Source organism: Exserohilum turcica (assembly GCF_000359705.1).
Source record: "Exserohilum turcica Et28A unplaced genomic scaffold SETTUscaffold_6, whole genome shotgun sequence".
In the NCBI taxonomy this organism is placed as follows: Eukaryota; Fungi; Ascomycota; class Dothideomycetes; order Pleosporales; family Pleosporaceae; genus Exserohilum; species Exserohilum turcicum.
The window spans coordinates 983,160-1,009,784 of record NW_007360277.1 but is presented as its reverse complement, the minus strand read 5'-3'; the positions used below and the strand labels follow the sequence as shown (position 1 = coordinate 1,009,784).

The window sequence follows — 26,625 nt, the reverse complement described above, 5'->3', positions numbered from 1 at the left end:
GTAGATTGGTGAGCTCGGTACTATACGCGGTTGCCAGAGGTGAGTACACGCCAACATCGAGTGGCTGGAGGCTATGAGTAGCGTGAGGTGGTAATACCGCGAGTAGTATTCGGTGAGCATCGCAGTATTCGATGAAGGAAGGCGTGAGATGAGTGCCGTGCCCATCGACTAGAAGCATTCGGTAGTCGCGTTTTGCTTTCGCCTTCGTGAGCTGATCGAACACCTGCTCAATCCAAGCCAGCGCGAGCTTATTGTTATTCCATCCCGATGGGCTGGTACAGCAAAAAACTTGGTGTTTTCCCACTTCCAGATCCCGCAGCCATTCATCGCGAAGACCATCTGGGCTCTCATAGATTATCGCAGGATCTACTGAGCTCCCATCAGCGCAGATACACCCAATAACCGAGATCCAGTCTCTACTTCCATCTTGGAGTGCCTTGCATATCTTCTTTTGCTCCCACATCTGTTTTGGGGAGATTCTTTTTGATGGTAAGATACGGCCAAGTAAGAAGCCCTTCTCGTCCATATTATAGATATTATGTGGCGCAATAGCATACTGATCGAGCTTAGCATAGATGAGATCAAAATATGATTGGTAGCTAGCTGGATTATCAGCCAGATGACGGTCGCGGTCGATACCAGTGGCTTTTCTGATGCAGATTATATCGTTGTGGAGCTTCAAAAACCGAGTAACCCAGCTATTGGAGGGCTCCCATTCTGCAATAACCGCCACATAATTTTTTACTATCGATCGAGAAGGTATTAGGCCGCGTTCTGACAGTTTTTCTATGTATTTTACTAGCTCAGATTCTTGTAGTGGGGTGAGTAATTGACGTTTTTTAGCAGCTGCTGTTTGCGACTGGGTTTTGTTTTGGTGCCGGCGCGTCAATATTGTAACCTCAACACCAAACTTTTTTGCAGCTGCGCGGTATGAAAGTTGACCTTCTATATCTTGCGAATCAATTGCCGCGATCGCTTTTTCGATAGCTGTCATGGTAGTGGAGATATCACGTGTTGAAAATGATGGGTGGATATTTTGATGGTGCAGATGGTGTTGCATTGGCTGAACTGTTGCACGCACTGACCACATACAGTATCATAACTAGTTACTTTACTATGTGATACTGGCTTACGTGGAATCAGTCATTGTCAGCTTGGTAAGATTAGGACGTGGCGTGCTTCTTGGACGATATAACTACGCGGACCATGTGAGTTCTATCTTTAGCACAAGCGCCTTTCTTTGTTTAGCCCAAGGGTGCTATGCAGAATCCCCTTGAGGTTAGCTCGGAATGTTTCTCAGAACAGTCTGTAGTAGATGGCAAAGTTACCATGTCTCATGCGCTCAAAATGGTAGCCGTTCTTGAGTAGCCAAGGGAAGCTACATGCACTGTCTCCGGATAAGGAACCAAAATATGCCGTCTATACATTCCAGTATAAGAAGCTTTTCTAGTTAAGGCCTCTTGGTTTCGACCTCTTTCTATATATAGATGTTATCTGGTCCTGACTATATGGCTTCGTTTCTGGCTCGTAAGGACAAACGGGCAGCACGTAGTCTAAAACGGGCTTGACGGTAATCACTATAAAGATGGGTAATGCATGGAAGATCTTACTTTGCCAAGGCTTGTCTTGCTACAGTAATGGTTTGCTGTAACCATAGTCAGTGGCTCGGGATTTCGACGCAGGAGAAAACGTGTGATCTCCTAGAGTCTGACAGAGCACAAACCCTTCTCGCAAACAGTCCATACGTTGAAGAGCAGTGGCCAAGCTTGTTCGTACTTATTGGGAGCACTTGCAAGGCCCGAGCACTCCAGGAGCTGGTTTCTGCCAAGCCTGCCACACCGACACGCGCTCACGGCGAGGTACACTTGCAACTAGACCATTCATCAGCGTTCAGCAAGCGGCCCATTTATATCGCAGACAGCGACATCTCTGAGAGACATCGGCGAGGCAAGACACTTCCTGTAGCTTCCTGCCACGAGACTATCACTCATTCGTTTTATCAAGCTGGAAAGCAGCCGCTAGATGCGAGTAGTGCTGCTGAAACAATCTACGCCCAGCTTCTTCATCCTTTTACAGACGTGTTTTGCCTGTTTGCAGCGGACTTAGGAGGGCTCCGCGGAGTGTCCCGCCAGGTGGCCAGGTGGCTTGAAAGGCCGCAAGCCTCGTTGTTACCGACTGAAACGTATCCCTCCCTTGTAGTCGTTACAGAAAACAAGACACGGGTTGGCGAGAAAGAAGTTCGAGATTGGTTCCTGGAGAGCCTGGGTGCAGACACTTCGAAAAGCTTGTTTGATCGCTTCTCCAGTCTTGACGTGGTCACACTATCACAACAGGGCTCAATGTCTAACCGCGGGCGCCACCACCGCCTGAGAGATTGCTTGATGCAAGTCTCGGACCGCGTTCGTAAGCATAGAACCACCACTCGCACTCTTTTCTCTGCTAGGCACTTCCACGCGTTCTTCAGACTAGCATGTCAACACCTCGCGAGAGGTAACGGTGAACCTTTCGACTTCATGACTGCAGCAAGGCTGCACAATCCCATTGCTCCAGACCTCAAAGAACACCTTTCCAATTTTTTGCAACTCGCAAAATCGCCACGGGAGCTGATCGAATTCGTAGTACCGACAATTGCATCGAGTCTTTTCTTAAACAGCTATCCCCCAGATGCTCCAAGTAAGTCACTCGTCACACCTGCCAATGCGGTTTCCCTAACATACTATGTAGTGTTCGATCCTATATCTGTGTTTCAGAGGTTGTACAAAGGTTTCTGCGATGAGGCAAGCAGATCTGTGTTGTTAAACAAACACGATCCATGCTTTGTAGTCCCTAGTTCTATCGTCAAATCGATCCAAGACCACTTTCAAGACTACTTTCAAGACTACGTTTCTGACGCACTGAAGTCCAAGACCTTGAAGTTCGCTACCGAGTCACACAAGCGCGTTCTGCAGGGAAAACGATCCTTCTGGCCCCAACTTCAGAGCCGAGAGACATGCCTGGTGTGCCTTTGTCGCAGGCCACATATTGGGCTTCCTTGCGGGCACACAGTGTGCGAAAACTGTGTTTACGTATTTGGCCGCCGTTCTTCAGATGATCCGTGTATCTACTATATTGACCAGTGTTTTCTTTGCGAAACGAACGCGAAGCAAAAGAGCGTTCGTATCCATCCGCCTACAGCTGGCGCAGGCGTTCTCAGCATGGATGGTGGCGGCGTACGAGGAATACTCGAGCTGATATTTCTCCGGCTGTTAGAAGACCGGATCGGTCTCCCGATACCAGTGTTGCGAAACTTCAAGGTTGTATTTGGGACGAGCACAGGTTGGTCTAGCCATGTTGCTGTAACGAATCTCACTAACCAACTTGTGTAGGAGGTATCATCGCGCTGGGACTAGCTCAGGGCTGGTCTATCCAGAAGTGCATCGAGATTTTTCCACGGCTGGCTGACACAGCCTTCCAACGGAGGAAGTTTTTAGGCCTGCTCCATCTGCCTAAGGCCTTGGAATCTTTGATGTCCATCTTCACGGACTGTCTCTACCCGACTAGCCATATAGAAACGGCACTTAAAGAAGCTTACGGCTGTGAACAAGGTCTTTTGGAGATGCCACAGACAACATCCCTTGGAACCAGAGTTGGAATACCTGTGGCAACTGTACACGGGCCTTCGTTGTGCTTATTCACTAGTTACAACGCCACGGGACTTCGCAAAGACGATCTAGGTACCTTTCCAAACTCTTGTCATCTCTTACAAACTGCTAATAGGTTGTCAGAGTACCATGTTATCGAGTCGCACGACGGCGCAGAGCAACCGCGGGTGTGGGAAGTGTGAGTCGTCAGACACCAAATTTTGATTCCGCTAACATCTCCTGGCAGCGCACGTGCAGCATCAGCAGCTCCACTGTAAGTATGACGTATTTAGGCTCGCCTATTGCGCTGAAAATATGGCAGATTCTTTAAACCCACTACCATCAAAGGATATGGCGATCAACAGGACGCTGGTCTGCTCCGCAACAACCCTATCTTTATGGCCCTCTCTGAAGCCGAGGCGTTGTTCCCATTTACTGAAGAGCCTGACTTTGTAGTGAGTCTGGGCACTGGTAGTCCGCGTTCTGATGGCGAGGGTCCTTGCACTTCAGGCTCGCGCAGCCTGCTCAAAGACGGCTGGATCTCACGCGTCGCCCACGGATCATTAGTAACCATGGCTGGAGGCCGAGACTGGAAGGCACTTGTAAGTTTCGGTAGGCCAAAGTCTAGTGGAAAGTACCACCGACTGGATATCGAATTTGACGGGCCTGAGCCGAGACTCGACGCCGTGAGTGACATGGCTAGGCTCCAGTCCCTAGCGCTTCAAGACCCTCTCCTATCTCCGGTTCTTGATAACATTGCAGAATGTGCAATAGCTTCTCTTTTCTATTTCAAGCCCCACACCCGCCTGAGGTACATGAGTAGACAATACGTTGGCTCTGGCTGGATTGAGTGCAAGCTTCGGCATGGTGAGCCTGCGCTCGAGGCCCTTCTCAGTCGATTTCGTACCGCTGGAGCACGACTACTGATTGGCGACAGAAACGTTCCAGAACCAAACGACAAATGCATTGCTGAAGTTGGCGATCACTCTAACTTTGATGAAACAAGTAACTTTTGCATGAACGTGACGTTGGCTGTCAGAGGCAGCTTCTCCATTTTCCTGCAAGAAGGCAGTAACACGCCTCGTCACATTAGCGGCTCACCATTCTCAGTGGAGAAATTGACGCGAGCAGAGGGCCTCGAAGCGTACTTTGGTAGAGCCGACCACCGGAAGCGCAACTGGGCCTTTGATGACTGTGAAATGCCACAGGCAAAACGTAGACGGTGATATATTTTGATAGAAATGGTGTATCCTTTTGCAAAGATAGTTGGGGCGGCTTCCATAACGTTGGTCCAGCAGAATAACTTTGCGTCAATGATCATAAAATGCAAACTCACTTGCTCCACCGCAGCCGAGGTCTAGGTGCCAAAAGCTTGTCATGGTTTCATTAACACAATATGTACTTCCGTTTTCTTAGCCTTGGATGAAGCCCATCACTCAGCCACGAGATAGACGTTGTCGCAAGACAGATCGCATGTGAATTGAAACCAGGCAACCGTAATCTCCCGGGCGCTTCAGCCTAATCGAAGCTATTTAACTAATTAATTATCAATCCTTTACTAATTAGTTAACGTCCGTCCCTATGGGTCGAATATCCCTCCGCAACGAACCACCGATATTGTTTAAGTACCTCACATCTAAGCCGCAGAGACTCTTAGATTCAGACACGTATTCATATACTCTTTAGATCTACCTCTATCTATCGTAAACCTTAAATAGTAAAATTACAGAGATCCAAGGTGCGTACGTAAATCTTTTGTGTTAAGCGTTAAAGCTGCAACGACAAAACACCCCTGTTCTTTCATACCTAGCACTGTCGCTCTATTTCTCGGCGCATCCTTGCAATATATAATTACCTAGGAGATATAAACCTGCTTGTAAAACATGCGCAGCCTCTATTTACATGCCGTCCGATTTTCTCCGGCTCAATGTGACTCTCGTTCGCTCTAGACTCTACGGTTTAGCGTGCTGACATAGCAGGTTTTGAACGCTTAGCGGCCTGCATTATACACTTGCGCTATACCAAGGCGGCTCAAGCTGTGGCGCAAAGCTCAAAGGCTTCGTCCGGCCACCACTTGTGGTCGCCTGCTGCCTATTCTTAGAAATTGACTAGTAATAGACACCACGACATTGGCGTTGTATGCGTGATGGTAAATGTAATCATAAATCTACCGTTACAAAAGTAGATAAATACAAAGACTGTAAATATCCTTCTATTATTCACAATTGCTGATCTAGATTACCTGACAAAACCATATCCTCCCTGATCCTACTCCCATGCCTACTAGGGCCCCACTCACGGCTGAGCATGACGGCCGATACTCAGAAGGTATCCACAGTACATTAATTCCGTCGCGCACAATCCAAAAACTATCTGAACTTAGACTAACATCTTGGTACTGTAGTTCTGATACAGCCATGTCTGTGCTGGCAGAAACCTGCAAAGGAGGGATAGCGATGATTCCAATGTCTGTATGGAGGGAAGTACTAGTAGAGCCGAAAGACAAGCTGAAAAGAGCCCTGCCAACATCAAGAGTGTGCACACACGTCCTGCTGCTCGAGTCCCAGATCTTGACAGTCCTGTCTAATGACACTGACACTAACCGGGTCGAGTCGTGCGAGAAGGCCACCGAGGTAACATAATCGCTATGGCCCTCAAGCGTATACATACACGTCCCACTGCTCGTGTCCCAGATCTTGACAGTGCTATCCCAAGACGCTGACGCTAGCCGGGTCGAGTCGTGTGAGAAGGTCACTGAGGTAACATAATCGCTATGGCCCTCAAGCGTGCGCACACACGTCCCGCTGCTCGTGTCCCAGATCTTAATAGTGCTGTCTTCTGATGTTGACACAAACCGGGTCGAGTCGTGCGAGAAGGCCACTGAGGTAACATAACTGCTATGGCCCTCAAGCGTGTGCACACACGTCCCGCTGCTCGCGTCCCAGATCTTGACAGTCCTGTCCCAAGAAGCTGACGCTAGCCGGGTCGAGTCGTGCGAGAAGACCACTGAGGTAACATAACTGCTATGGCCCTCGAGCGTGCGCACACACGTCCCGCTGCTCGCGTCCCAGATCTTGACAGTCCTGTCTTCTGACGCTGACACTAACCGAGTTGAGTCATGCGAGAATGCTACTGAGGTAACATAATCGCTATGGCCCTTAAGCGTGTGCACACACGTCCCACTACTCGCGTCCCAGATCTTGACAGTGTTGTCCCTCGACGCTGACGCTAGCCGGGTCGAGTCGTGTGAGAGGGCCACCGAGGTAACATAATCGCTATGGCCCTTAAGTGTGTGCATACACGTCCCACTGCTCGCGTCCCAGATCTTGACAGTGTTGTCCCTCGACGCTGACGCTAGCCGGGTCGAGTCGTGTGAGAAGGCTACCGAGGTAACATAATCGCTATGGCCCTTAAGCGTGCGCACACACGTCCCGCTGCTCGCGTCCCAGATCTTGACAGTCCTGTCTTCTGACGCTGACACTAACCGAGTTGAGCCATGTGAGAAGACCACCGAGGTAACATAACTGCTATGGCCCTCGAGCGTGCGCACACACGTCCCACTGCTCGCGTCCCAGATCTTAATATTGCTATCCCCTGACGCTGACGCTAGCCAGGTCGAGTCGTGCGAGAATGCCACTGAGGTAACATAATCGCTATGGCCCTCGAGCGTCTGCAGACACGCACTCCAGCCGTTGCTCATAGCGGGCTTGATCGTTACTCCTCTTGGTTCTTCGTGCTGGAACAGCCTTCTTATCATGCTGTTTACTGGGCTGAACAAAAGAGCAGACGCGTATACTTGTAATGGATAGTTCTCGATCGCCTCCCTATGATACATAATGAATCGTTGTGTGTCGTACACGATCTTGTTCAATACGTCCGTGTCTCTAAGTCCCTAGCCACGTTAGTAACTATACCGTGAAGGCCGTGTATAGATGTAGTCGTATTAGCCGTACCTGGACTAGATCCCATAGCCTTGTCATCGAGACTACCCCTTTGGCCATGCTTCTACACAAGCTGAGTGCTTCTAGCCAGTAGAGATATTTTTGTTCAAGAAATGCGTCTATAGCCCTAGTAGTTTCTTGGTTAGTAGCCCTGGGCTTTGAGTCGCAGAAGTGGTCAACCCAGTACACACACGGGTAGCGCGACACGGCTAGAGGATCGGGAAAAAGTGGCTTGACGTCTTCTATAGCATATCCAGGCGCTTGAAGGTTGTATGTATCTCTGCGCAGTGTCTCGTGCAGAATTACAAGTGACTTTAAGAAGACGTCTTGATGCACACATTCTATACCGTCTAGAAAGACGTCGTTTAACGCTTTCGTGATAAGGAAGTCCTTAGCTGATTGATGTACAAAGTACACCGTATCGTCTCGCAGCGTTAAGAATGATCTGCAGAGACCGATGATCTCCCGTACGGACTCTAGATCATTAACAAGGTCTGTAAGTTGCTCAGTCAATATAACTAGCTCACTAACTGTGACTGGTCGATATAGGACAGCAGCCACTGCCAGCACCCGCAGACATCTTCGAGCGCTACTAGACTTGCGTATCTGGTCTAGCATCTGCCTATAAAGTAAGTCTAAACCAGGCGGAAACTGGGCTAGCTTCTCTTGCACATCCCACTTCGGCGTCGCTTTGAGGTCTTGGCACACTAACGCAACCCAGAGGAAAGTGTCATTCGCGTTCGAAGTCAAGTGCTGGAGCACCGCGTTTTGCACCTCTAGCGTGTAGCGCTTCTCTTGAGCTAGGCGACACACTTTCTGCTGGATAAATACCTCTACTGCTGCAGCCACCAACTCGGCGTTTAGCTCAAGGCTAAGCCTCATTTCGTGCTCAGCACGCTCTAGCTCTTCCTCAATATCTGGCCAGTTACGACTAGACACGATCCACTTGACGCGAGAGGACGCAGACGACTGCTTCGCGATAAAGCTGAGCAACTTTGGTAAGTCTATAGCGCATTCGTCAAGCGCGTCAATAATTAGGTACGTTATGCCTAGGCTTGCATCTTGCAGCACGTCGGCGAAGATTTCCGTTAGGGCGACCTAGGCATTCGCGTCCTCGAACAAGCTTTTGCCTGCGTGGTCGTGCTTCCTGCGAACGTGCGATGCAAGCGACGGCTGCTGGTGCACGAGCATGTACAGTAAGCCTCGCAGCACAGCTGTGGCACTATTGATGCGCGTGTTGGTTGCCTGGCAGAAAAAATATGAAATAAGGGTAGGTTTCGGCGTCAAGTTTTGTAGTTCGTCGATAATGCCACACAGCAGCATTGTCTTGCCTTTGCCAGGATCACCTTTCACCCACAGTAGTCGGCTCCCCGGGTCTTCCTGCCACTGCTGGAAGGTACTATTATCAAGAACCCAACGATAAGCACCCGCAAGCAGCCCGCCCTTAGTCTCCTCAATCCGCTTCTTGTCATCGCGCGGGTTGCTAGGACACAAGTCTTGGATGCACTTATTCTGCTTGTCAACCTCGTCTAGAACCCGCTTTATTGCTTTAGCTAGATTCTCGCCATCGATCGGGGATAAGCTGACGCCAAGAATACCCATTAGGGAATATGCACGGTCTGCTGGAATCGTTGTAGTGCGATGTTCAATCCAGGTAACGCGTTCATGAATACTAAAGTAAGACAACGGTTCACCCTGCAGCGCTAGACTAGGGATGCCCGTAACTTCACGTACTTCTTCTGCTAGCAACAACTTATCACCAAGCTTAGTCCCTTCTCTAGAAAAGAACTCTACCGTAGACGGTGCGAGAAGCTCCTGCAGTGTCCATCCACGGGTAAACCATCTGCTGTTTTTGAGCGCAAGCTCAGCCTTCTGCTCGGTTCGTACAGGATCGCTACCGACCGAAGTGCATAGAACGTCGCGCGAATAGAAGTAGCGCCGCATCGTGCTACCGTACCATCTCGACATAGTGTAGAGAACAGAGAGTATCCAGATCCACAAAAGCCATCGCGAATCGTGGTAGCCTGGCGTCAGTGGTAGAGGTTGATCAGAGACATCCGATAGATATACATAGCACCGAGCTGCATTGCGGTACCAGCGAAACATCGATCGGATAGAGAAGGCAAGTTCAGCCTTGTTGGTCTTGTCGATGCAGCACGTGTCGATCCAGAAGTACTGGAGGCTGTCGCGCCGGGCCTGTTCTCCGCAGAAGATGATCTTCTTATAGCCCGGCTTTGTCTTGCCGCCGCCTGTCTGGAGGTCTGCAAACGTCACCTCGTCGCCATCTGCGCCCCAGGTGTGTGAGAGTATCGCGTAGGGAGGGATGTCGCCATCGTCAAAGCTGTGGATGCTGAGCTCTCCGCTTTCGCTGTACTGTAAGAGCCGCATAGGTTCATGTGGGTGTATAGTAGGTATGTTCGATAAGAAACAGAACTCGCAAGGCTGAACCTAGTAGCCTAGTGGTGCGGGCGCTTGCTTACTAGCTGCTTTCCTGCTACTGATGGATGGTCAGCATATAGAGAGAATGACGAGCAGGTGCACCAGCTCAGATACCAGCGGAATACTGGGATGCGTCAAGATGTCGTGAGCTCAAGATGCCTGCTCTCGCTGTGTTCTTGACTTAGGGATGAAGCCTCTGTGAAGCCTCAGGCGGGGTAAGGCGTGGCTCCATGCATGCGCCATGCACTGCTCGCAAGGCTGAAGCGCGTCTGCATCGAGAGCTGCATAGGACATGAGGCCCTTGACACTATTAGTAGGAGTCTAAGCACTGACGCGTTTGAAGCTTGCCCGTTACGACGCAGAACTAAATAAGAAAGCAGTCGCGCAAATGTCACACTTGTAGACAACATCTAGGTTTCCACCCAATTTAAATTCGCCTTTCTATTCAGCCTACTCAACGCCACGAGACCATGTTATACGGAGCTAGAGAAAGCGGTCTAGTACATCCTAGCTACAGGCGCTCTCCATGCAGATACCGGCGCATGCGTTAGCTCAGGCACACCGATCCGCTGCGCTACTGTGGGCTTTGGCGACGGCAGGACCGTTGGTCCTTCTAGCGCGTCGCTCTTGCGCTTACGCCCGCACTTCGGCTTGCCTGCCAAAGCGTGCTCCTATATAGAAGCCAACAGAATCCACAACCAGTCTGCTTCTAAGAATAGCTGGCAACTGCGCGCTTGCGCAGCACAGGGTAAAAGCTTCTAGAGCTCTGCGCCACAACTTCAGCACTTTTGGCATAGCGCAGGTGTATATCGTGGGCCGCTAAGCGTTCGCAATCTAGCTGTGTCAGCGTTCTAAATCCTCTCGCTAATGCTAAGGACTGGCACACCGAGCCGGAAAAACTCGGAGCGCATCTGAATAGAGGCTACACCTGTTTATAAAATAGTCATAGATTCTTTAGCTCGCTTTAAGTCCTACAGAACCTCCGAATAGGCAAGTAGAGCTTCTGTAAGAGGTAGGACAGGGGGTGTTGGCGTTACACCTTCCCACGCTTAACACGAAAGATTCACGTACGCCCCTTAGATCGCTGTAATTTTGCTATTCAAGACTTGCGATGGATAGAGGTAGATCTAAAGAGCATATTAATATGTACTAAAATTCAAAAGTTGTTGCAGCTTAAGCGCAAGGTGATTAAGCAATGTTGGTGGTTCGTTGCGGAGGGATGTTCGACCCATAGGGACGGACGTTAGTCGATTCTGGTTTGCTTTGGTAATAGTTACAACACTTCAGAATGAAAACACAACAACGTTGTTGATGCCTACACGCACTACACAGCAGGAACTGGTGTTATTCCAAAACCAAGGTCCATGTTTTCAGTTACTGCATTTGGCCCCTCAGGCCATGTTGCGTTGAAAGAGTGCTCCAATTTCCAGTCCACTAACGTCCATCCCTTAGTGACGCAAATCCCTACGTGGCGCAAGTAACCAATCAGCTATCTTAAATCAAAGCCTTTTCCCCAATTCTCGAGATTTGATTGGTTGCTTGCGGCACGCCTGGATTTGCGCTACGCAGGGATGGATGTTAGAAACCATAAATGTCTTAGTAATGTTATTGTCGCTAATTGATTCCCGCTCCTAGGCCTTGTTGAAAATTTTCAGCTAGTCGCCTAATTAGTTAGTGATCCGGCTTTTTTAGGGTTTAGAGAATGCCTCGTGTCAGCTCACGAGTCGGAATTTCCGCAGCCTGACAAATGATATCCTGGCCTCTTTTGATAATTTCGAGAAAGTAGTTTTCGGGAATGATCATGTTGAACAGCATTATGATTCGAGCCACCCCATCTGCCACATAGAGACTTCCAAAGCGGAGCTGTTCCTCTCTGAAGGCCTGAAGGATTATATCTCGACCTGTTTTAACAACATCGAGAAAAAAGTTCTTGGGAACCTTAGCCTCTGCTGGAATCTTTTTTATGAATTGAAGAGCCTCTTTTGCTTTTCTCAAATGCTCATAGCGATTGGTCCCATCACGGATGATCCGAATGATCCATTCTTTGATTTGATTGAGAGGAGCAAGACAGAAGTCTTTGGGCATGATACTTGTGCATGGCTGTTGCTTCATGATTTCTAGAGTCGTTTTTTGCCTTTCCGAAATCTTCATCTTTGATCGCCTGAGCAACGATATGTCGAGCTGTTTAAGGACCTTGAGAAGGTGTTCTGCAGGAATGTGCTCCTGGAGTGGTAGCTGCTCCCAGGCTTGAAGCATCGCCTTTGCCTCCTTAAACGAGCCGTGTTGGAGAAAGTAGATGACGTAGTCCGAAACACGGATAAGGAACTTGTCGAATAAGATGTTCAGACCATCCGACACACGCTCTTCACTGAATAAAATCATATACCGGATCGCACGAATGGCCTCCGCGACGGAATCAGGCGTCTTTGCTCGCCGCACCAGGTCACCTGGAGTGATCCAAAACAAGTGCCTGCTCGTCAGATCAAGGTTCAAACGGGAGGGAAGGTATTGAAATATCTCCAGTTTGAGCTCATCAGGTATAGTCTCTAGACTAGTACTCATATTGAGGGATGGAGGTAGGGTTAGAGAGAAAAGGAGTCTGAGAGGAGGGAAGTTTGAGAGTAGCTTAAGATTCGTACATTGGAATAGTTTATAAAGCCTCCTTCTCCAAAACCCAGCACAGACTCATTTCAGAATGCGCCCTGAGCCGTAGGAATTATCATTAAAATGAAACTTGCAGAAATCAAAAAGCGTACATCTCGGAAATAGCAGCACACATGAGAAGTGTCCTAGTGAGCACGGTTTCAGCTAAAAATGGGGCTGGACGCGTGTGTCCTGGGCCTTGGACGGCTCCTGAATCTTGGCTCGTACGTCGCTTCCATTTGTTGGTCCAGCTCACGGCTGTTCCGGTGGCAAGTATATGTTACGGCAGGGGCTATCAAGATACCAGCCCAGTAAGTATTGACATAGCGTTACACGACAGGAGTTTTCATGCCGTGAGCTGCCCCATTGCTCGGAGTTTGTGACTGTTTTGCTTCAGTTGCTTTGATGCGTCTTGATCTTGTGGCTACCATGCTCTGTCCGCGCGTCTGCTTCCAAGAGACGTCGCTGATATGAACCACCTTCCTTCCTTTCGCACGAAGAACAGCATCGTACAACACCGCCAGCAAGTCTTCCGTAATAAATTTCAGAGCTCTAAACAATGCTTTTTGTCAGTGACGTCAGGAAGATGAACATGGACGAGAATGCCAGAAAACAAGGAGATGTCATGTGAGTTATATCCCTAATATGCTGCTCTTCATCAACTGATGATATTTTGATTTCAACATAAGTGGGCTTTTCACGCTGAGATGGCTTGACATTGACAAAAAGATAGCCGATTTTGTCCGAGTGGATGAAGATGTCGTTGTTACTACTTCAAGGTTTCAGGTCGCGGAAGGCTATCTAGGAGTATCACCACCAGGTCAAGCAGTGGCTTTGCCAACGGTCGAAGTGCACAGAGAAACCAGTTCTCACTCATGCATCTGAACAGCGCCGCTCTGAGAGAACACTTACACTTTGATTGGAGTTTTCTTAGCCTCTTATCGCAATCAATACTATGGGTCCTCGAAGCATTAATCACCTTGTCATAGATGGTGCTGTAAATATTGAGTGAAGGGGTGTGGCGGCAAGAATTGAGGAGTCCCTTCCTGCAGTATCCTGCACGAGTCTAAGCTGGCGAAGAAGTGTTATCTCTGAGAGAGAATCATGTACAGCATCATTACAACCGTACAAGATCAAATGGTCCTTTTCTAATACCACCTATCTTCCCACTCTTGCTTGTCCTCAAGCTCAATCGTTTCTGAACAATGATGTGCATTCCCCTTCCGCTCATTCTGCCAACTGCTTCTGCTATTTTTTCTTGATGCACGGCCTCTTCATTCCGCCATGACCGAGTAAGTCGCACATCTCTCCTGAGGAGCGCACCAGACTGCGTTCCGCTCTTCTAGCCACCCCCTCTTCCTGCATCTCTGCCTTAGACGGCATAAAAAACACCCCAGCAATTAGATTTGAACCACTGCTGTCCCGCGGCGCCCGAGTTCTATATCCGATGTCAGCGAATGTAGGGATCTGGCTCATACCTAGCGAGCCATTATGCCGTATCATATTCTCTCATCCAGTAACCAACAGACATGCTACCCTGGCACGTAACAGAAGACCACACCCACTGAGGTTTTGTTCATGCAATGCCATTTCTAGCACATGATACGAAAGCCGCTGCAGGTATACGTGGTCCTTGAGTGGGCCCTTGATACCGACACAGTACATAATTGGGACGACTGCCATCTCTAGTGAGGTATATTGTCCCCTAACATGAATTTCAATTTTCTCGTCAGCTTCGCTATTTATTTCTCAGTTCAGCTATGTCTGAGCTGTTTTCTGCTCTTCATAGACGTCAGAGCCTATCGCAGGTCGACTGGCAATTTCTACGGGCATGTCTACTTCTCGGATAAAGTTCTCATCCTCGTCTGCCGCGTCCTTCAGATCGGTCTGTTGATTGTCAGTTTGGTTGGCATCGCAGTCACAGTTCGCCTTGGCCATGACATGTGGGACTGGATTGAAGCTGGCGTTATATGTAGTCTTCAGCTCGGCGCTGCTACTAGGGTAAGTGAGCTGGCATTGTTTGTACAAAGTTGCTGACTTCACTTCTGACTAGCTCGCCCGTCTCTTGCAAGTCTGCCAATATCCGCGCTGGAACGTGTGGTTGACATATGTCGTGGCATTTACAATGATACCTGATGACATCCCCATGTCTTTGTAAGTACTGCTCCTGCCCAATATCGATGTCTCTAACGATTATTAGCGCTGGACAGACACGCTACGTTAACAAGCCGCCTGTGCTTGCTCCTCTTGCGATCGCATCGCTCCTATGTGCAGCGGTCTCGTATTCACAAATGAAAAGTCACAAGTCTTCAGGCTTGCAACGACCAGACAAGAGAACATCGCAGCTGTTTACCGCGCTCATAATTACAAACATTTTGGCAGCGGCAGTTCAGCTTTCCGGGGTTATTCTCTTTGTCCTTGCGGTGCTTGGCGAAGAGGAATTTCGTGTTCAAATGCGCCAGAGCGTTCTCCTGGTATGCATTCGCTCTTGTTGCCACAATCTTTCTGACTTGGATAGGCCTGCACCTGCACACATATGCTCTGCTGCCTTCCCGCGTGTTTCGCTAGCACCGTGAGCTGCTTCACCAGACTAGGAGTGTCTCTGCGGAGTAGACCAAGCTCAAGAGCTGCGGAAAGTGATATGGAGAACGGGTGCATGCGTTTGGTAACACTTGAGATATCGCAGAGTAGCAGAAATGGAGTAGGAGAGTAGATGCTGAATGCGAGTGCACTGGGAGTGACTGTGGTGATTTTGATCACCATTTAAGCGGTCTTTAACCAGGGATAAGAAACGATGTTTATCTCCATCAGGTTTACGGTTGTACATAAAGTTCTTCATGGTTCGAGCGTAGTTCAGACAAGCTGCCGTGTATAGACCAGAGCCAAATTTGTCCTTGTTCCATCTTATTCCCGTTGTTCTGTGAACCTGTTAAGAAGGGTTCCCGCAAGAGAGTGTTAAGAATGATCTATTTTCAAGTTATCGTACTCTTAACTCAGCACATGGTTGTGACTATACCGATAATGACGGTCTGTATCGGTCTGGTCTTTACATCAGATTTGACAAATAACAAGGTAAGTCAAACCAAGCCTCGTGAACAGCCATACTTTGGACCCATACTTGGTCACAAAATCGATGGGTTTGCTTGAAGACACTTGGCCCTGAATCTATTGCAACCTCTGCTGTTCATCTCACTGAACACTCCGGAAACTCGAATAAGCATTGCCGTTCCTGGTACCAGAACAATGTGGCCAGAATACATAAAACCAAACCGTAATAGCAAAGAGGCTTGCGTGTATCACGATGTTGCTTTCATGCATCAGGCTGGAAACCCTTCAAGCACGAAACCATGTCACTGCCACCCTCTCTAGCTATCTTGCGACCGCCAGTATCATGTATGAAGCAACTATCGGCCCCTCCAACATGTCTAGGGTATACCAATGCCATCGCTGGCCAGGAAAGCTGTCATATACACGGTCCGTGTGCAGATACCTTGTTAGTGTCTCGGACGCATAAAGCAGAGGTACGTATTCACTACCGGTGCATAATCTCAATTCACTGATTTCTCGGGCAAAGCGGTGGATTAGTCCTGATTTAGGGCAATTCTCGGAAGGATTTTGGACCGCTCATACTCAGGGGCCAGTTCTAGCATGACGATATGTCGCCCTAGCTGCCGTCCAGTCTGTTGCTCAAGGCAGATTTCGGGAATCTGACCCCATCGGGCCTCATTTACAATGCACTGATCGGCCGTGGTAACGCCATTCCGATAGGTTTGAGCAGATTTGAGTGTCGAGCAGCCTCGTCATTGTGGGTGTCACGGCATGGATTCCCCATGCACACTCTCAGTCTCATCGGCGGCAGGCCTCTTAGATGAAAGGCCTTAGGGTAATTTGGAACGCGGGGATCATGGGAGCCCGGCAAAAGCCATAGCATCCGTGAAGTAATCAGGTTTCGGTATATGACGTGGCCGCAATCATGATATACTGACACCAGGCCATAGCGGTCTCAAATGCCCTATTGAGAGCGGCACTTTTCCGATCAGAGATCTTAGTCCGTCCGCCGCTGTCGATAGTATATGCTGCTTTCAAGAGCTGTGTGAGTCAACCGACACATAGCCATGTCACTTTCCATCTTCGTAATGAGGCTTGCATCCCTGTTCACATGCATCGGGCCAACTATCACCAGCAACTCGGTCACAGCCAAGGCAATGCATCCATCTCTCGTACGCTATTCTACGCTGCGCTACGCTACGACTCTGGAATGCAACTCAAGGTTAACAAAATCGCAACGAACGCAAGACGATGAACTCAGTCAGAACAACGCAATTTTGTTTTTAAGTTGAGCCCGAACCAACCACTGGCATGGGGTGGCGAACCTACCGTACCGTCTAGGTTGGTGCCTGATGAATTATTCTGAACTGCCCTGCTTTGGACTGGTACGGACACTGTACTGGTACAAAATGGTGCGCTTATAGACTGGTACGGGCGCCGTATTGGTACAAAATGGTGCGCTTATGGACCGGTACGGGCGCCGTACTGGTACAAACGCTGTACTGGTACAAAATGGTGCGCTTATAGACTGGTACGGGCGCCGTATTGGTACAAAATGGTGCGCTTATGGACCGGTACGGGCGCCGTACTGGTACAAACGCTGTAATGTTACAAAAAGGCGCGCTTATGGACCGGTACGGGCGCCGTACTGGTACAAACGCTGTACTGGTACAAAATGGTGCGCTTATAGACTGGTACGGGCGCCGTATTGGTACAAAATGGTGCGCTTATGGACCGGTACGGGCGCCGTACTGGTACAAAATGGCGTACAAAATAGCTTAAGCACTAGCAAAGATGATGACGATTGTGATAAGCTTATTGAAACGCAAGAAGAACACCATTTGGGATATTAACAAGTGATAATAATGCACTGATGGTAACACGATCCACTCGTCTTCCGTAGCTCGACGAATCGTACAGGCCGATAGCGAAGATTAGTCGTGATGCCAAGCCACATGGCAAACACCACACGGGTCGACCTGGATTCAGGTATCCCAAGTGGTGCATGCCATTCTAAGTGGGGATTGTAATGTTTAGCCCCACTTTCTATATATAGTTAAGCGCCGGCTGCCAATGTCATACAAATGATCTCATTGGTGGGTGGTAGACTATACATGGGTAGGTGTCTAGCTTCCGAGTCAACACGGATCAGGTGTCGCTCCTTGCAAGGGTAAGGCTGTGTGAGCTAGTCACTCCAGCATGAATGACACAGTAGAGCTCGGCCCTCAACTTGCCTTGCGCGAAGCCCTAGCTATCAGATACATACTACCGTGGAAGTTGTATTGCTTATTTCTAAATTTCTTTTGCTCGTAAAAGTGACACAATCAAAATCCAAGCATATCCGCCAAAGAAACACATTGTTAGCTCTTCCCTCCATTCTTGAACCCGTTCATTTCCTTGATCAAATATGCTAAGCCATATATGCCTGATGCTCTGCGCAAGCGCAGCTGTACACGCAACTGCTGTCCGGCGTTCATGTCAGGAAATTTCCTCTTTTTCGATCAGTAACACGTCCAGCACAAGTACGCGTGCGTCTGCAGTGGCAGAAAAGCGGGCTGGGTGGATATACGGACCCTCGATTGCCGGAAATACGTCTTTTTATCCAACAGGTAGCATCGGTGGGCCTGTCACAAATGCAGTGTTAGAGAGCTTCAGCGCATTTCTCGATGTGATAGACACAAATGTTATTAACGACTCCAAAGCCTCCAAAGCCTCTATAGTCGCGGTATACTTCTCACATTACCAATCCCTAAAGAATCTCGTTAACACATCCTAGGCGGGCGGGTTGAAAACGATAGACGACTACGTGGAGCTGTATAATGGCCAGTGGCAAGAGTCAGCGCCCAGAGGGCTATATCCAGGAGTTTTGACAAACTACACAGACGATCTGTCCTTCTCTATGACACAGCTGTCTGAGAACCCTTATAGAATTTTTCGTGTTCCGAAGGACACAAAACTGCCATTTACCGTTTCGAACACCAGCGCAATCGCTGGCCAGTCATTAGAGTCCCTCCAGTCCTCTGGCCGTCTATTTCTCACTGACTTTCTGGACCAAAAGTACCAGCTCATGTCCCCTGGGAAGTATGGCGCAGCATGTCAGGCGTACTTTTACATCGATCCGATATCCCAGGACTTCCTACCCCTCGCCATAAAACCAAACCTAGAAGGCTCAGAACTTGTATACACGCCGCAGGATCTAGACAATGACTGGTTGTTGGCAAAGATGATGTTCAATTTGAATAGCTTGTGGTACACACAGTGGTACCATCTCGCGGCTACACATGCTGTGAGCGAAATTGTGTACCTGAGCGCTATCCGAACACTAAGCGACGAACACCCTATCATGGCCATTTTACATCGACGTAAGTTCTGCGCTCTGACCCACAACTTAGATTCATACTGACTGGAATCTATGTAGTGATGAAAGACGCCTGGGCATTCCGACCTGTAGCCGTTGAACGTTTGACCTATCCCGGGGGTCCCATTGATAAGCTGTTTCCTTGGACTGGTGCCCAAGCCGCAAACTACACTCATGCACTGTATCAGTCGGGGGAGGCCAGCGCTTTCCAGGCTAACTATTTTGGGCCTAACTTGGAGAAGCGAGGCTTGATTAACTCTACCAGCGGTCCCAAGATAAAGGCTTTCCCTTTCTACCAAGATGCATGCGTCATAAACGCCGAGATCCGCCGTTTCATGGAGACCTTGGTAAATTCATACTACAAAGACGCCATCGACATCACAAATGATTCCGAGTTGCAGGCATGGATCAAGGAAGCCATACCTGCCCAAATTGTGGACTTTCCTTCTTCGATCGACAACGCTGGTACAATTATCGATATCCTGACGCATATCGCTCATCTGGTATCTATAGTTCACGGCACACTCAACTCGAACGCCCTGTTTGCTTCCTCTGGCTCTCTACCTTTCCATCCTTTTGCATTTTACTCGCCTTTACCGACGACCAAAGTTATCATGGACATCATGCAATTCATGCCACCGGTGGAAGCGTCTCTTGGCCAGATTGCCTTGACTGGAAATTTTAATAGACCTAGTTTTGTCAGCAGCAACGAAACGATGGTGCACATGTTCGACGACAGAGTCATGCTATCGAAGATGAACAAGGATGTGGAAAAGGCAGAAAGACTCTTCAGGGATGCCATGAAGAGACACAGCAACGTGGTGAGAGGCAGGAATTTTGGAAGAGATCAATTATGTGGGGGCATGACGTACTGCTGGACAACACTGGATCCAGACACAGCGAGTTACTGGCTAACTGCCTAAGACGCTATAAACTATCTAATGTAGTGTAGTTGCACGTACTAAGACGATAGGTATACATTTGTATTTGTTTTTCGTCTGGATGACTACCTTCCTCAGTCTACGTGGAGTGTTGACGTGGCCGGGTCTAACATATGACCATAACTACTCTAGGCTTTGCAGCGATGGGTGCGCTTTTCTGCGCAGCAGGATTTCCAAAATCCTTGGGCAGGACTTGAGCGGAGACTAGTTCGTGCCCCAATATACTGCGTTGCAACCGTCCATAGACTAAAGATGATGGGGTTGATGGAATTTAAGAGCATATGGTACATTCGGTAACAAGAGCAAGGTAGGCAAGTGAGCAATTTCCATTGTGTTATTACGATTCCCAAACCTGAAGCTGCATACCCGACTCGTGTTTTTGACGCTCATATCGGATCTTGTGTCAAATAACTACAACAAAAGGACGAAAGGAATCGACACTGCTGCAGCTACTACAGAGAAATAAGGACTAGCAAAGGGTTTCCATTTCAGTTCACCAGACATGCTTTGCTGTGCTGAAGCTGACAAACGGGGGATGTTGAAGTTGGTATTGTTGGAGGGACCCGTAGGTGTGGGAACTGCAGCCAGACTTACGGTGTTATTAGAACGAGCTGCGCTGCTTTGAATGCTCACAAGGATTGATTCTGGTATGTTTTGGATGGTTGGAGTACATGGAGCTGAGGCTACTCCTAAGACGGGATTGCCTGTAGTAAGCACTGTGGAAGAGCTGGTCAACTGAATCACACCGGAGCCATGCAGATCTCCGAGGTGCAGCTCAACCTTTGCGTAGTTCGGTGTCAAGAGCAAAAATTGACTTTCCTGAGCAGTCACTGATGCACTGGGCACTGTCAGCTGGGCCACGTCGAAAGAGCGCAAGCTAGCAGAGCCGTTGACCGGCATCATATTGAGAAAATTGTCACTGATAGAAGACGGTGCGACGGAGTGTGACGAGTTTGTAGTTTTCACCTGATTCGCTAAGGCGCCGTAGTTTTGGATTACCAGGAAGAGATGCGCGATGAGATAGTAAGTCCACATGTCGGGCATAGGAGTGAGGGAACTTCGCGCAGAATAAAGAGCATGCAGCCTTGATATTTAGTGAAAAAGTGATGACGATCGATGGCCCATTTTGATCTTTCGGCTTAAATTATGATCTTATCTTGTGTTTCGGTATCCACCGGATTGTTTTCGGCTCCAACGACCGGAACGGGCCCTACGAATAAGCTACTTAAGGGCAACACCCCCCTACAAGTTATTTACTCCAGAATAAAACCATGTCTGCTTTACCAACTTCAAACGCGCGCCAGGCCACCAGCGAGGATGCGCCTGAGGCTGCAGAAATGTCACAGTCTACTAACAATGGCGGACCTAGCGAAGATGACCCTATAATAGACCACAATACGAGTGAAGGACAAGCAGAAGTTATAAGGATTCTGCGTTGGCCGGCATGGGCCTACTATAAAATCCTCAATCTTGAAGAGAATGCGGAAGAGTCGCAGATTAGGCAGGCTTATCGTAAGAGGTCGATGCTGGCCCACCCCGATCGGAACACTGATCCAGATGCGAACGAAGTCATGCAAAGTGAGTGGGTTTTCTGAGAACCATAAGGGAGTCTAACACGGATTGCTAGGAATCAACAAGGCGCATGATATTCTCTCTGATCCGAGAAAACGCTCGGACTACGACAATCACGAGCTTAAGCAGCACAAAGATCAAAACGAACTTGTTCAAAACGATACTGGGGAGCGTTTTGCTCAGAATGCGTACAATGGAAATGGCAATGGCAATGGCAATGGCGATGACAGCGATGACAGCGATGACAGCGATGACGACGAGGACGACGAGGACGGTCCCCTGAGCGATGAAAAGACAAAACTGCTGGGGGATATGGAACCTCTGGTTAAGCAATATTTTGAATCCCGGGACAATCGTTTGTACCAGAATCTGAGCGAATTGGGGGAAAAAATGAAAGAGCTAAATAAAAAGGAGAATAAAGACCGTAACGACAAGGGAAAGGATCCAATTTCGGTCCTTAGTCACACCCCTCCACTAGTACCGATCAAAAAAAGGAGTAAGCGGCTACATAAGCAATTAGCAACGCTTCGCGACCCTAATCAGAGCCCAATTGAGGTAGAGAAAGTCACGGATGAGATCAAGCGTGATCGGGAGGCGTTTGCGAGCATACTGCAAGGCTTAGACCTTCCCGCCAGCTGGCTGTATGATATGCCACCCATGCCTACTCTTTCTGTGAGACCTCAACAATCCAGCGCTAGGAACGGACAGACTGGTAATGCGACTACGTCATCCGGTTCGAACGCCTCAGACGGACAGACTGGTAATGCGTCTACGTCATCCGGTTCGAATGCCACAAACGGACAAGGTAGTAATCAAGTGGTCGGCGACTATCGTCCCGGTGAAACGACAGCCTCAGGTAAAAGGATCCTTGCCTACAGATCACGTAAAATCACTGGTATACCTATTCGGGGTGGGAGGAAAGAACCAGAACCGTTTGTAGATCCAGTGGGCACAAAATTCGTGGTTGAGGAAACTCAATTACCAAACAAGATTTCGATACTTAGCTGCGTGGAGGTAGGGTTGGAAGCTGCTATGGCCTACATAGCGCGTCCTGAGAACGAAAAAATCGAACTCAGATATGGCGCCGACAATTGCGATAAAGAACAAGGTTTGAGATTTAGTCATATTTTAGGTATTGCACAGGACAGAGAAATTGGTCAAAACGTAAAACGTCCCTGGATGGTTATAATGGCTGAAATTGACGAGAAACCCAAGTTTACCAACCGCTCTGGAATGGAACGTATGCTAGGCAGCACTTCATCAGATAGATTGATCGACAATTTCCTCGAAAGCATAAACCTACCGCCAACTCCTCGTAGAACAAAACAAGGTCATCGATTGCTCACTCAGGGCGAACAAGGCAGCAACATGAAACCATATTACCTGAGATACCGTACGCCAAGGCCAAACTATCTGGATTCTGACGAGCTCAATCCATATCCCTATCCCCTTCTTGGTAGAGAGGCAATGGATGTTCACAACATCAATAGTGGCAGGAACGGGAATCGGCAATACGCACATACAGGAGGGGGATTGGATGCACGCCCCGAATATTATGAACATTCCCAACCTCACCATTCAGTACACAGCACCCGGCCAGTGCAGTTTGAATCGCGCATAAGGAATGTTCGCAATAGCGGCAGGGGTATGAATCAGCCACAAGAAGAAGGTTCTGCAATGGAATTGGATCCTCCTGTCGGATCTATTGGATATGGCCAAGCCCATCGTCCAGGGCCAATGCCAGCGCCAGTACCTACGGCCGCATCGGTGCAGTCTGACTCGGGCAGAGGCAATAATGAACCTCCACCTGCCATGACATTCAACAATCAACAACAGACGAGCGTTCCACCCAACAATGAGTTTGTAACTCAAACGGAATTAGGCCTTACGGATCAACGAATAGTGCAACAAATGATGCAACAAATGATGCAACAAATGATGCAACAATTCCAAAATATGATCTTGCAGCACCCTCAACCGACCCAGGAACATGGACGCATTCAGGATGTATAGAGGTCGGCAACCGCTGCAAAATAGCGTGGGCCTTATACATTCGTGCTGATGGTTTCTTCCTGGCTTCTTTCACAGCACCTGCGTGCTATTTCGGCTCTTGCCAGGTCCACAACTAACTTTAACAGTCAGAATGCCGCCCGCTTCTGTCATGCGAGACACTTCATGTGTTCTGCATTCTCTTCTCGTCTTTTCCTTGTACTTCTTCATTCTGCTCCTTGTCTTTCATCTGCGCCGTCGTTTTCTCGTACTACTGCTCAAATGCCAGGATCTAGACTACATAGAACAATACATAGAACGATTAGATTGCAATATGTTAGTAGAATCAACACGCTTTCTCAGCTGCACATCACCGCTCTATCTTTGTCTCTCAACATAGGCCCATGCTGTTTGTGTTTACCTGTGTCCATCTTATGGCAGCTCTGAAGCATGACTATCCCACGTGATTCATGTCTAATACAAGTACCTCTGCAGCACGTAAATAAAGTATGTTTCATCGCTAAAGTTGTAAAACCCGTCGTATGTTTTTATATGTATGAGATTTTAACAATGTAACTCATCTATTTCTACAACTTCGCAACAGTCCTTCTAGAGTTACCACCCTCACCATTAATTATGGTCATTTTCAGGTCATCTACAAAGCCCAGTAGCCAGATGCAGCCTTCATCACTTGCTAACCATTTTATTTCCTCCTCCGATCCAATGTTTGGTTCCAGCTTCCATGAACCATCACTGCATGCCTTCTTCAACGACAACACATGTGCAAGGAGCTGTAGACTGCGCCCCTGATCTGCTCGTAAGCATGCAATTGCTGAGAGACTCATTGTTATCCTTCCCACTGTTCTCGAGGTTGAGCTTCCAGATCTCATCAGAAGGCCACCGTATACATGAAGGATGTTGACGTATACATGAAGGATGTTGAAATGTGCAAGATCGGGATGAGCTGTCGCAAGCTTTCGCTCCATCTCCTTTTCCATCGGATAGTGAATGCGGTTCCATAACGATTGACCCTTCTTTCCAATCGTCGAGACGTCATCAGTCACAGAACTGTATGAACATCTTGTGTTAAGTGCCGATTTCACCTTTGGATGGAGTGATTCATAGAATGCGACAAGGATATTGATGACTCTTGAAACCTATTTACGTGTTAGTACATGAGGGCGGTATAGGCAATCAAATTGAAGTAGTTACACCAATCACTGCAATGCCTCGCAACCCGATCTCTCGCATGAATTCAGCGATTAAGATGCAACCTTCCTCCTTCATTGAATACGTCACATGGTTATACAGTGCTGTCATCGATCTTTCAGAATCAACAGCTATCGTCGTAGCTGTCATAAGGGAAAGCCATAACGGCCGACACAAGCCTTTCGATGCTGCCCTTTCCTCGAAATTTGCAAACAAGATAGAGTATTCAAACTCGAATTTGCTATGACAAGGAGACGAGGTCTTTGGGGCCAGCATATCCTTAAGCTGGGGTGATATGCGTAACATAGCTCGCACTTGTAAAGAATGAGTGAAACGATAGAGATTAGATTAGTATATCAACTAACTCTTGGAACAGAGCAAGGTCGATAACAAATCGTACCGTTGCTAGATATATATATTATAACATTCACTATGTAACGAAAATCTAGCTAAGTCGGAAGCAGCCTGTAAGCGTGTAGGATTAGCTAATTGATTGACATGATGCTTTTCGTTATCGTCTAGTATTTTTGAGTCATGCTTTCTGTTATGCCAGAAAGGGCGCAGTAAATGACATGCGCGGTTTCCCTTTTCAACATATACATATATTTTCATCTCACGCCATTCTTGATTATGCTCAGCACAGCTAGAACTACCACTATTATTATTCTTCCCACTTCTAGACTCTATAAAATAGAGAATTCAGTTCTCCACTACTTCGGTATTAGATGGTACCAATTATATATATATATAGAAGACTAAAGAATGAAATAAGATCGAAAAGTCGAAATTTACTAGGAAATGGCGTTGCAACCAGTGCCCTGTTGCAAGCTATGTCGAACTACGGCAACGGACTAGTGCGTTTTCTGTGATATTTCTCGTCTAAATGAGCTATCGCTTATGTGTCGCAGTGTGTTACTTGCGTAGTCTCCCCAGGGTTGCTGCATACTACTCGTGGTGGCGCACTGCTGTGTAGGTGAGACTGTAGGATCACGCGCGATAAGCCGCTCCTCCACGCGGGCTCCTAGAAAGCGAGAAGGGTAGCGTGAGCCATCTGAACCCACTAAGGCAGGTGACACACTAAAGCACTGAGCTGACTCACCTTGGACTGCGCAGCAATGCGTTTACTGTACGCACGTGCTATACTGCAGCGATGGAACGTGAGGAAGTGGGTCCATCAACTAGCGCCAATTCTACTTTTGAGGGGTGGACGGGACTGCACGGTGCAGGCTTGGCGGCCTTGTGTATGCCCAAACAGGAGTTGTCGCACGAGCAAACCTTAAATTAACTACACATAGGCGCACCATAAAGCATGCCATCGCTTACAGCGTTACCTGGAGCGAGACGACGGATCAAGAACTAAAGTGAGGTGCATGTTCTAAGTATGCAAACGTTTCTACGCGCCGTCGGTTCGAGAGCCCGTCTGGGCATGAGGATTGATTGCAGCCTACTCAAACCACTCGTGATGACACGTAGTAGAAAGCCGAAAGTAGAGCGTCAGTGCAAGGTGGATCGATGCATTGAGCCAATTAAGAAAATTTAGTTCACAATGACATCTAAAGAACAAATCTGGGTCAGCATCGCCTTCTCCACTGTCGCTGGCGTTAGCCGCATCAAGGTTTACTGTACTTTATCCTGATCCGCACTGTTTGCTCAACAAGCCCAATACTGACATCACCTGTACGACAGACTTACTACTACAACTTCCAAGTGCTTACAGCGGCTAGAGGAGTGTGCTTTGTCATGATGCAGATATCTTGATGTCACCCGAAAGCGCTCAGTCATGTATGTGTATGCCAGACGTCGCTTCGGCGAGGGCTCCGGTTATCGACTCTATTCCACGAATACTGTAAATACAGCTCACACAA

General features: G+C 48.3%; 8 protein-coding genes across 8 annotated transcripts; 4 read left to right on the top strand and 4 right to left on the bottom strand.

Moving 5' to 3' along the window:
• Nucleotides 1–1,637: 1,637 nt before the first annotated feature.
• On the top strand, nt 1,638–4,846 carry SETTUDRAFT_95951 (uncharacterized protein; the record flags this gene model as incomplete). Its single annotated transcript, XM_008031540.1, has 6 exons — nt 1,638–2,673; nt 2,725–2,837; nt 2,901–3,315; nt 3,366–3,660; nt 3,757–3,819; nt 3,943–4,846. The coding sequence occupies 6 exons, from the start codon at nt 1,638–1,640 to the stop codon at nt 4,844–4,846; spliced, it is 2,826 nt and encodes a 941-aa protein (XP_008029731.1).
• Nucleotides 4,847–5,651: 805 nt separating this feature from the next.
• On the bottom strand, nt 5,652–9,949 carry SETTUDRAFT_22653 (uncharacterized protein; the record flags this gene model as incomplete). The annotated part of the gene is made up of 4 exons (XM_008031179.1): nt 5,652–5,707; nt 6,108–7,512; nt 7,574–8,659; nt 8,717–9,949. The coding sequence occupies 4 exons, from the start codon at nt 9,947–9,949 to the stop codon at nt 5,652–5,654; spliced, it is 3,780 nt and encodes a 1,259-aa protein (XP_008029370.1).
• A 1,746-nt stretch (nt 9,950–11,695) lies between these two features.
• SETTUDRAFT_34222 (uncharacterized protein) lies at nt 11,696–12,562 on the bottom strand (the record flags this gene model as incomplete). The annotated part of the gene is made up of 1 exon (XM_008031264.1): nt 11,696–12,562. One exon carries the CDS (start codon nt 12,560–12,562, stop codon nt 11,696–11,698), a length of 867 nt encoding a protein of 288 aa, XP_008029455.1.
• A 1,791-nt stretch (nt 12,563–14,353) lies between these two features.
• SETTUDRAFT_34221 (uncharacterized protein) lies at nt 14,354–15,356 on the top strand (the record flags this gene model as incomplete). The annotated part of the gene is made up of 4 exons (XM_008031263.1): nt 14,354–14,644; nt 14,697–14,797; nt 14,844–15,117; nt 15,162–15,356. 4 exons carry the CDS (start codon nt 14,354–14,356, stop codon nt 15,354–15,356), a joined length of 861 nt encoding a protein of 286 aa, XP_008029454.1.
• A 1,787-nt stretch (nt 15,357–17,143) lies between these two features.
• Nucleotides 17,144–19,972, top strand: SETTUDRAFT_22650 (uncharacterized protein; the record flags this gene model as incomplete). The annotated part of the gene is made up of 3 exons (XM_008031178.1): nt 17,144–17,206; nt 18,468–19,053; nt 19,110–19,972. 3 exons carry the CDS (start codon nt 17,144–17,146, stop codon nt 19,970–19,972), a joined length of 1,512 nt encoding a protein of 503 aa, XP_008029369.1.
• A 429-nt stretch (nt 19,973–20,401) lies between these two features.
• SETTUDRAFT_34219 (uncharacterized protein) lies at nt 20,402–21,025 on the bottom strand (the record flags this gene model as incomplete). Its single annotated transcript, XM_008031262.1, has 1 exon — nt 20,402–21,025. One exon carries the CDS (start codon nt 21,023–21,025, stop codon nt 20,402–20,404), a length of 624 nt encoding a protein of 207 aa, XP_008029453.1.
• Nucleotides 21,026–21,261: 236 nt separating this feature from the next.
• On the top strand, nt 21,262–23,575 carry SETTUDRAFT_34218 (uncharacterized protein; the record flags this gene model as incomplete). Its single annotated transcript, XM_008031261.1, has 2 exons — nt 21,262–21,568; nt 21,618–23,575. 2 exons carry the CDS (start codon nt 21,262–21,264, stop codon nt 23,573–23,575), a joined length of 2,265 nt encoding a protein of 754 aa, XP_008029452.1.
• A 563-nt stretch (nt 23,576–24,138) lies between these two features.
• Nucleotides 24,139–25,036, bottom strand: SETTUDRAFT_95518 (uncharacterized protein; the record flags this gene model as incomplete). The annotated part of the gene is made up of 2 exons (XM_008031539.1): nt 24,139–24,708; nt 24,764–25,036. 2 exons carry the CDS (start codon nt 25,034–25,036, stop codon nt 24,139–24,141), a joined length of 843 nt encoding a protein of 280 aa, XP_008029730.1.
• Between the last annotated feature and the right edge of the window lie 1,589 nt (nt 25,037–26,625).